The sequence below is a fragment of the Bidens hawaiensis genome, unplaced genomic scaffold (assembly GCF_021521415.1).
Source record: "Bidens hawaiensis isolate Kalapana, Puna unplaced genomic scaffold, B.hawaiensis_p1.1 tig00049260_1, whole genome shotgun sequence".
In the NCBI taxonomy this organism is placed as follows: domain Eukaryota; kingdom Viridiplantae; phylum Streptophyta; class Magnoliopsida; order Asterales; family Asteraceae; genus Bidens; species Bidens hawaiensis.
The window spans coordinates 1-11,111 of NW_027498830.1; the positions used below are offsets into that span (position 1 = coordinate 1).

The 11,111-nt window shown below is 34.5% G+C and overlaps 2 protein-coding genes across 2 annotated transcripts; both read left to right on the forward strand.

Annotated features, from left to right (window-relative positions):
* Nucleotides 1-580: 580 nt before the first annotated feature.
* On the forward strand, nt 581-4,416 carry LOC143597934 (putative beta-D-xylosidase 7; the record flags this gene model as incomplete). The annotated part of the gene is made up of 5 exons (XM_077076298.1): nt 581-883; nt 1,860-2,029; nt 2,384-2,485; nt 3,313-3,725; nt 3,824-4,416. Coding segments are annotated over 5 exons (1,581 nt in total), but the record flags the coding sequence as incomplete, so codon positions are not given.
* Nucleotides 4,417-8,601: 4,185 nt separating this feature from the next.
* LOC143597935 (SEC12-like protein 2) lies at nt 8,602-10,468 on the forward strand. Its single transcript, XM_077076299.1, has 9 exons — nt 8,602-8,720; nt 8,838-8,983; nt 9,064-9,160; nt 9,249-9,348; nt 9,424-9,499; nt 9,588-9,708; nt 9,782-9,895; nt 9,986-10,053; nt 10,197-10,468. Exons 1-9 carry the CDS (start codon nt 8,602-8,604, stop codon nt 10,277-10,279), a joined length of 924 nt encoding a protein of 307 aa, XP_076932414.1. The 3' UTR covers nt 10,280-10,468.
* The last annotated feature ends 643 nt before the right edge of the window (nt 10,469-11,111 follow it).

The following is an 11,111-nucleotide window of genomic DNA, read 5'->3' on the forward strand; positions in this document are numbered from 1 at the left end:
TTTTAAAGTTGGAAAAACAAGCTTTTTTATATTTATTTGATAGGTTGGAAACTCGTGTGTTACACATGTTAAAGAAAAATAATCTTAAATAGGTAGTAATAAGATTTAGAAGTTATAAGATGGTATTTGAGATAAAATATGACTGAAATTACGTATAAGTTACAATGTGTAATATATTATGTTGGATAGGTATATGAAATCATTTTTTACTTAAGTGACGATAAGAGCCATATAAACGCATATACGAAATGCAAAATATGGTTCCATGCTTAAATTGTAACACGCGGTTATGTAATCATAAAATCTTATATTTCTTCTCTGCTTAACTATACATGGTCACAATTTATTTGATCTTTTATTTAACATTAGTCACATGTTAGTGTACCAGTGTGTCTATGGGCATGTTTGGGACTTACTAATTTTTTCATAAAGTCATTTTAAAAAGTCATAATTTATGGGTTTCTGAAAAAAAAAAATTAGCCTTATCAAAAATCTAAAATATATTTATATGTATGCATATAACATTTATAAATTGTTATAAAACAAATATTCTAAAAATATAAAATTACACTTTTTGAAGGCAATTGGATTAGAGGCAAGGGCAGTTTATAATCAAGGGCAAGCACATGGAATTACATTTTGGGCCCCTAACATAAATGTGTTTAGGGATCCAAGGTGGGGTAGAGGTCAAGAGACACCTGGCGAAGACCCGTTGGTCAGTGGCAAATATGCAATCTCTTATGTTAGAGGGGTGCAAGGTGACACTTTTCAAGGTGGAGGGCTTAAAGATGGACATCTTCAAGCTTCTGCCTGTTGCAAACATTTCACTGCATATGATTTGGATCATTGGAAAGGTGTTAATAGATTTGGTTATGATGCTAAGGTTCGTTATTTTCACTTTACACCCTTGTAGTTTTGTTCGTGTGCTCTTTCGCCGTTTCAAACCTCACTTTATAATGCTCTACGCTTTATAGATGTTTACGGTCTGGTTTGCAGGTTTGTTACAAATTTTGTTCCTTTTGGAAAACAACAAATTGAACCAAACCAGTCAGTTTGTTTTGGCCAGTTTTAGCGATCTAATGATTTGAACTGATTTTTTATGATTATACGCGCTAATAGAGTTTACACTGTCGATTTCAAGTTGTAGTTTAACGACTGAATCGATGAACTAGAAAACAGTCATTCGCCTTCAATCTTGGTGATTGGATCTACCCGTTTTACTTTGATTTCAACAAATGAACACTATAGAAGCTAATAAGGACAAATCAAAGAATAATTTATGTCAAAGGTTAAAAATAAATGTTATTTTCAAGAAATTGTTCTTTTTTCTAGAGATGTGTGATTGAATACATATCCATGTATAATTCTGTAATATAATGAAAGTATAAATAATTGATGCTTTGTACCGGATTTTGTGCATTTGCAAGGTGAGTGGTGGTATCCTTTTGTTTTTGGAGTCTTTTAAGTTATATTATTATAATATTATAAAGAGAGAAAAACAATTTTGAACTTCCCATTGTGGATGGTTGAAAAAAGAAAAAAAAACAATACTGGGCCACAACCCATGACTAAAATGAGATAATTTCACATATAAAATAGCATTATCAAAGAAAAATGATTTTGGACTACCCTTTTATGGATTTTTGATAAAAAGAAAAAAACAATACTGATAATTACATATATAAAATAGCATTATTAAAGTATACATGATATTTTATGAATCAATAATATGTTGAGAATCACGAAAATGGTATATGAACTTGTACCTAGTGCGTATGCCTTATGCATTTATGCGGGTGGGTCTATGTGTTTAACATATCTATATCACCATTTTTTTTATGAACAATATGTGAAAATAGGTGACGAAGCAAGATCTTGCGGACACATATCAACCACCCTTCCAAAGCTGCATACAACATGCCCGAGCTAGTGGAGTCATGTGCGCTTACAACCGTGTGAATGGAGTACCAAACTGTGCTGATGAGAATCTCTTAACCAATATTGCTCGAAAGCAATGGGGTTTTCAAGGGTAATTTTCCTAAAAATCCTAAATGTATTAAATAAATAAAACCTTAAAAAGGAAAAGAACCTCAACTCTAGGAAGAACCAAACAAAACATTTAGGATCATATTTGAATTGCAAGTTGCAACCGACATTTTTTGGTCCCCTGCACGACAAGAGGCTTGTAAGTTGTAAATAATTCTTTTAGTTTTAAATATTAACTTACAAATATGAAATTGTATGCATTCCTGTATAGAAAAATTATCTGTTTGCTCATTATTATTTTATTGTTAATTAACATGAAAATTTTTGTTGGTTCTTTATTTATTTTTCTTTTTTTAAGATTAAGTTACAATATCAGTAATTTTATATCTTTGTTTAGGTACATCACTTCAGATTGTGATGCAGTATCCATCATATACGACGTTCATAAATATGCCAAAACACCAGAAGATGCAGTTGCAGAAGTGCTTAAAGCAGGTATGTATATCTTTTAATTATTTTATTTAATAAAACGACCCCTACTTTTTTATACATATTACATTTAGACATTTTATGGAATGAATTGAATTTTACGAAATAGGACCCCGAAATAAGTATAATAAATGTATGGCCCCTTAAGCAATTGATGCTTCATGTTTGATTGAAGATTAAATTAGGACTTAGTTTATTGCTTATGAATTTAATCCTTCAACATTATTTCTTTCTCTTTTTTATTAAAAAATGTTGCATGATATAAATTACATGGCTTTATCAATCTTGTATAGCACATACTTTCTGATTTTACTATATAGCACTAAATACGCGACATCTATTGTCTCTGTTTTATCTTTTTATCTCACATTAACTATAGGCTTTTATCGTATAAGATATAGTATTATACAAGCACTAGATCTGTCTCATTCTCTGTGTTTTCTCTGTACCTCACATGTATTATAGGCTTTTATTGTATTTGTATAATATAGTATAACACACATGAGATTTATTGTCTCATTCTTTGTGTTTTTATCTTTATCACACATGTATCATAGGATTTTAGTGTATTATACAGTATTATAAACCACATCATCTGTTTAAACATCATATTATACAAACATTAGATCTACATGGTTTATCTTTATCTCACATCTATTGAAACTTTATAATATAGTAACACACATTATATCATATAGTAACACACATTACATCATATTATACAAACATTACATCTATTGAAACTTTATAATATAGTAACACACATTATATCATATAGTACAAACTTACATCTATTATCATCTTTATTTATATCTTATGTAGTTGCATTTGTTGACAATTACCGTGCAAATCCATTGAACCACTCAAAGCACTTCAAGGTTATGTTGCAAACACACAATATCACCAAGGGTGCAACTTTGTTAACTGTACGTCGGCTAATATTAACGAGGCGGTCGAGGTGGCTAAGAGGGCGGATTATGTGGTTTTGTTTATGGGTTTGGATCAAGGTCAGGAACGGGAGGATTTTGATCGGGTGGATTTGGTGCTTCCAGGTCAGCAGCGGGCTTTGATCACTGCGGTTGCTAAAGCTGCTAAGAGACCAGTGGTTTTGGTCATGATTTGTGGTGGACCAGTGGATATTTCGTTTGCTAAACGCGATCCGAAGATCGGTGGGATCTTGTGGGGTGGGTATCCCGGTGAAGCGGGTGGCATTGCGCTTGCGCAAACTATTTTTGGTGATAATAATCCAGGTAAAATTCAAGAAATATATATTTAATAACGTATCATAGAAAACCAGTATACTTTCTTATTTTTTTTTTGTGGGTCCCACCTAAACTCGTGTTTGCAGGAGGGAAATTACCTATGACATGGTACCCAAGACAATTTGCCAAGATACCAATGACCGACATGCGAATGAGACCTGACCCGTCTTCGGGCTATCCAGGCCGAACATACCGATTCTACACGGGCCCAAAAGTCTACCGGTTCGGATACGGGCTCAGCTACACAAAGTACCGTTACGAATTCGTATCCGTCACGCAAAACAAACTCTTTCTATCTCAAATCTCAACCACAGGCACCACACTTCAGAACTCAGACTCGGTTCACTACACATCAGTTACCGATACAGAAACCGAGTCATGTGAAAAGGCCAAGTTTTCAGCAACCGTGCAGGTGCATAATAACGGGGAAATGGACGGGAAACATGCGGTTTTAATGTTTGTGAAGCAAAACGATGTTGTGAACGGGAAGCCGATGAAGCAGTTGGTCGGTTTTGAGAGTGTGGCGACGAATGCGGGTGACAGAAGTGAAGTTGAGTTTGTTGTGAGCCCGTGTGATCATTTTAGGACCGCGAATGAAGACGGGTTGATGGTGGTCGAAGAGGGGACTCGGTATCTTTTTGTGGGTGATCAGCAGTATGCTATTTCGGTTATACGTTGAAGTTGTGGGATTTGAATGGTTTTTAAGTGAAACTATGATGTTGTATTAGGTTGGATTTGGCTTTGTTTTTGTGGCGGAATCAATATCTTTTTCTAAGAAACATTGACCCAAGTACAATGCTTAGAGAATTAAAAAATCAAATATTATGACACGAGTACAATGTTTAGGAATCAAACTCTTTTTCTAAGATATGTGCTAGCTGCTAGGTGCCATAAAAGTGGCTTAAATTTATGTCAATTATGACACATGCTACTGGTTGTCATTGAGAGCAAAAGTGGTTAATTAACATGGCCATTTTTGTGTATGTATACAGACTAAAATGATAGGCTTTGTTTTCGTAAAAAGGATCTTTATGAACACTTCCTATGTTACTAATAAACTATAGTGATATGATGCTATTTGATATTACAGTTATACACATGTAAAGTTTTATAGCCATCCTGTGCAGCAGGGATGAGATCGGTACCGTATCGGTATCGAAAATCCCAGTCCCGAAAATCATAAATTCTTGGTACCGGTACCGGTATCGGGATTGAAGGTAAAAATTCGGGAAATACCGGTACCGTACCGTACCGGTCCCAAAACTCAAAACTTTTGTACCGATTCGGTACCGACGGTACCAAATTGATACCAATATCTGTACCACTACCGGTACCGAATTTGCTCATCCCTAATACGATGCATTGTATGCTACAAATTTACAATCAATGCCCATATAAGGCATTGTATGTAAGGTATACGCTTGTATAGACCGGTATAAGTTAGACTATGCGTTGTGACCAAGCGAGCATCGGCTTCAATGAGTGGAGCGAGCCACAGCGGCCACCACTCGCTCACCACATGGTGTTGTGGAGTGAACACCACAACACCCTCGCTCACCACTCGCCGCAAGCGGGCGTCGCGACCCCGGGCGAGCGTGGTGCTTGGGCTAAAGGAAGAAGATTGATGGGTTGGCTCGCGAATAGATGATTCAACGGCATGAACGACGACAGGGTGAATTCACCGGTGGAGCGACCGACAAGGGTTGAAGGATTGGGTCCAATAACATGATTAGATGAATTCAAACGCCGGCTTCAGCAATAACACACAGCCTTACAGTATATGCTATTAGCAGAAGATATCATCTTAGTTATTTGAGTTATATTGTTTACTTAAATAGTGCTAGTTTGTTATGTTATCTTTTCCTATATAATGTAACTAGTTTTAAAACCCGTGTTACACACGGGATAATTCAAATTATAAAATTATAAGTAAAACAAATAATTACATAGCGTATATGAAAAAAAATGTATTACATCTATGCTTGTATCTATAAAATGTGTGCATAAATTTATTTTATTTATATCACAAAATATTTTTTTTTAAATGAGCTTAATAAAAAAAATGTCCGTACAAAATCGTACCTTAGAATGCTTCTTTCTATTGAAAAATTCATTCTCGGTGTCATATATGTATAATTGAAAGAATTTTGGTTATGAACCAATTTTGAAAATAAGACTTTTCATACGATAGCAGTTCTAATTAACCACTCAGCCTAAATACAAAAGAGGCTTTACCTTTATTGACGTATTTATCAATTTACCAACTATCAAAGGAAAGTAGGATATTAAATTGTAGCAATGGATGTTCTTCAATAACTATGTTTTTCTGAGCTACACCATAAAAAATATTTTGATAAGTTTCACTGGGCTTCTCGACTTTGTCATAATGACAACATAAAAAATAATATGTTAACCCATTCAATTTTGTGAATATTTTGTTTCATTTGAGCATAGTTTTGCATGACATGCTTCCCATACAACGTTCTGATCATCATTGAAGGAAAAATTAATGTTGACATAAATATGGAATATTGGTTTTAAATAATCCCAACTATGGCCTATTGGTAAATATCAGTCCAAACTTTACACTTGCCTACTGACCGTCCCAACTATTGATGTATTTGTTTCTAACGGGCTGCGACTAACGGATGTTAACTCCGTTAGTGATTTGCTGACGTGGACCTTCTTCTCCGGCCGCATCACGCCGGAAACTTGCTGGAAACCTGCAACTCGCCTCCATTCTCCCTAATATCGTTACACCATCTCTCTCTATCTTTCCCCTCATTCGAAACCTAACCGACGTGCCGTCGTTGTTGTCTCCGGCGAAGTCCACCCTCGTCAATCGTGCACCATTCGAGGTAATTGACACATCATTCGACTCGTTTTTATCCTCTTAACAAAAGCCCTATGCTTATTTTGTAAATCGTGTAACATTGATTTCAATTTTTTGAAAATAAAATCGGGTTGGTATATAAGGATTGGCCATGAAAGAAGATGAAATCTACTTCATTTTCTAATTTCCGATGTCTTTTGAAGAGGGAGGGAGACGGACATACGGTGTGACGATATTAGGGAGTATGGAGGCTAGTTGCAGGTTTCCGGCGTGATGCGGCCGGAGAAGAAGGTCCACGTCAGCAAATCACTAACGGAGTTAACATCCGTTAGTCGCGGCCCGTTAAAAACAAATACATCAAAAGTTGGGACTGATATTTACCAATAAGCCATAGTTGGGATTATTTAAAACTAATATTCCCATAAATATTTCAAATTTGATAAAAGTTAGAAGTATTGATAAGCATGGGGGTGGCATGTCGAAAGTGTTTGCAATTTTTTCTTATATTTTAATAGTTGGGGGAAAAATAATCAATTTGCCAAATCCCGAACCTTTTGATTATTTCAAAAAATGCCCTTAAACATAAACTTGAAACCCGAATCATGTTTGAAATTCTAACTTTCATACTTTTGACATTTTAAAGTCAACACTTTGAACCCATAACAAATTTGACGATAAATCTATTTTGCATTCTCAAACTTTTAAAAATACTCAAAATTTTCATTTTTGACCCGTAACAAATTTTGACGTAAATGTAGTTAACTTGTACCAAACAATCTATTTATCAACTTTTGACCCATAAAATCAAATTTAACTTCCACAAAAAACCCGAAACAATTTTCATTTGATTTTTGGAATTCACCAAGTATTTTGAAATATATAGTAAAATAGTATGTTAATATTTATATTTATAAAAATATATCGATATTATATAAATATAGTGTAAAAGGAAAGTGAATAATTATTGTTTTATTACATATATTAGGGTATATCAGTTTTGGAGGAAAAAAAATTGTAAGAATTAACCAAAACATGACAAGTGTCCCCATTTACTTTACTTTATTAGAATAGGTAGATGTATTGATTATGAGAGATCACAGAGAATAATACAATTACTTTCATATGTATAGGGATGGCAATGAAACCCGAACTCGATGGGAAAACCCGAAACCCAACATAAATGGAATGGGTAATACCCGGCCCATTAGTGTTTGGGACGGGTTTGGGATTAGTTTTGAAATTTTTCGTGGGTTTGGGACAGGTTTGGGATTTGCAATATACACGATGTACCCGACATCATTTTTTCTATATTTACATATAGTATATTTTAAATATATTATTTGTTGAAACCTGTTATAGCAATTATTTGAGACATTTTATTTTATGGTAATCATTATTTGTAATCGATTAGTTATATTTTGTCAAAATTCGATAGAAACCTGATGGGTTTTGGGCTGGGTAAACCCAATGGGTATTTTAACAAAACCCGATTGGAAACCCGAAACCCGACGGGGTAATTACCCGATTAAAATCCGACGGGTTTGGGATGGGTTTCATAGTCGGGTATGGGTTTGGGAATGGCTAAATCTAACCCATTGCCATCCCTACATATGTATGTATAAGGCATTATACACATTAGACATACCTTTATATATAGGGAAATATGCAATTGTCCTTATATAAAAGTATACAGTTGTACAAAAATGTAATACGCTTGTGTAGTCTTTGATTAATAGATTAAGGTGATAAGTAAACGTGTGCAGGATTCTCATTGTTCATGGGTGTATGTATGTATAACAAAGGTCTTGTAAATACATTTAAAAGCGAGGTGCTGATGAATTTATCTCCTCTAAGGACACATGCGTTTGAAGATTCATGTATGTTGAAGAAAACAATGATTGGCTAGGTTTGTTGAGTAAAAATGATTCGGGCACTACCGTTAATTATCTTGATTGGTTGTGATGCGTGGGTAAATCCGAAGCCTTCCCTAATAAACATATAGGAATTGTAACAAGTACGGCGTTCCTTTCTATGGAGCCTCGCAACGCAATCGGATTATTATTATCTGAGAAAGAAGCAAAGGTTGAAGAAGATGAACAAGTTGTTGCTGGTGGTGAAGGTGTAATATGCTCCTTGCCAAAGAGTTGCAGGTAGCTATATAATTTGAAATCAAGTTACACTTACAAGTTTATAATATTTGTTTTTTTATGTAACTAGTAGCTTAATTTTGATGATATACAGTAACCATTCAAACTCTTGGTGTGCAGATGGTTTGAATGGGAAACAATTAAGAGAGAAAACAAGTCGACTTTAAGTCTAAAGCAGTCTGAAAAAGTCCTTTATGATCTGGAACATATTGGACAGCAGTTAGCTGTTACTTTTAATATTGATGGTTCGTTGCTCGCCCTAGGCAGTTAGGTAGGTTTATATCAGTTCGGCTTTTGGATAATAATTATATGGTTTTTAAGTTTTAACTACCGAGTTATGGTGCAGTACAGGATGGGAAATTGAGGGCGTTTAAATGGCCTACAATGGAATCACTTGTTGATGTACCTGATGCTCATACCTCCATCAAGAATCTAGATTTCAGGTTCATTATAATTGCTGTATCAGTGAATTCGTGATCTTTAAAAAGTCAAAAGTTATATTAAGTCAAAGTTTGCTAATATGTGTTGCAGCCCTGATGGGAAGTTTCTTGTATCTGTGGGAAGTGGTGGCCCGGGTAGAGTTTGGGATATCTCATCATCAACACTTAAAGCTTCTTTACCTAAAGAAAATGTAAAATGTTCAGAATTTTATGCGCTTTAATAATATTCTGGTATATAACTAATCTGTTTTATATGTCCTTTTCAGGATGAGGTTTTTGGATTTTGTAGGTTTTCACAAAACCATGTGAATGATCAAGTTCTATATATCACTGCAATGCGAGGTGAATCTCTGCTCTTGTTAGTTATTGTTGAATACAATATTATATTATTAGTATTGCATAATTAGGGCTTGTTTTTCAACTTGGATAGATCGTGGAGGAAGTATTGTTAAGTGGAACACTACAACATGGAAGCGAATTAGCTCAAAGCACGTCGTGCGGGACCCAATTTCTGCGTTTGATGTATCAGATGATGGGAAGTTTCTTGCCATGTAAGTCTTAATTATTTTAACATCATTTTTTGTATTTGTTGTAGATGACTAACTTTTTATTCATTTTTGATAGTGGTACAATACAAGGAGACATTTATATATTGAATGCTAGTATGAAGGTGCATACTGTAGTGAAAAAGGCGCATATGGGCCTTGTAACAGCACTAGCATTCTCACGTGATTCAAGGTTCATTTTTTTTTCAATTTAATGTTGTCATTTAGAGCCTGCTTTTGTTTTCTATACAATATGTTGATGAAGGAGGTTGTTTTAATTCAGAGCTTTGGCATCTGCTTCTTTGGATTCAAGTGCCAAGGTGACACAAATTAAAGAAACCAAGAAAAGTGGTACATTTCTTTTCATCCTCTTTGACTCTGTTTGACCCGAATAGTTAACTTCAAATGTTATTTTTACCCTTTTTTCCCTTTCCTATTCTCATATCAACCAATGATTCTGTTTTTTTTTATTCATACCTTTTTTGTTGTTGCAGGGTTGAACATATGGATCATATTGTTTATCATCTTACTTGCAGCAGTTTTGTATTATGCCAAAACGGAAGGTTTGCTCCTCTAAAACATCCAAAACATTTCCTCCAAAGTTTTAAAACAAAATTCCTCACTTTTGCACCCTTACAATGAACTAAACAGTTGACTTTGACTGCTTATATTATGTAATATCACTTTACATTGTAATTGCGTAGATTGTGGAATTTTTATCCATAGATGTGATGGGAACTCTTTATTAAGCTATACATGACTAAGTTGTTAGGCTTCTTTTCTATTAATTTCTAAAACTAAAAGCTTGGTGTGAGAATAGGATAATTTTTTTTAGGGTATCCTTTGAGTGTGTGTATTTTAGAGACTCAATAACTTGACTAAAGAATTGCACAAATCGTATAAAGACATGTACACATCACTTTGACTACTACATATAAGGTGGTTTTGTAACTGCTTAGTTAACTATATTTCTCTTTCGTTGTACGTGGCGAGCACTACCTCAAATGCTTACATGCTTTTCGACTTAAAATTTGTTCTATATTCAGGAAGGTTAAATGTGAACTATTAAATGATCAAGAACCAAAAGTTTCATACTTAAGCATGAGGAATACATTTCATTGAATGGTAAATATCGTTCTTATATGATTATATCGCTTTCACCTCACGAATTATGATTGTTTACATCTTTGGCCCGTTCCACGGTAGAAGTCTAAAAGAGGGCTGCTTTAGTTCCTATACTTATAAGTGGTTTACATTTGAACTCATCATGTTCAGTGAACACTAGTTTTGAAATACAGTAGGGTTACCATGAATAAGACGAGTTAGGAAGAAGAAACAAGATATTGGTGTATAGGTTTTAAGGCTTCTAGTGAAACACAATGGGCATCTGCAGCAAACATATGTAGACA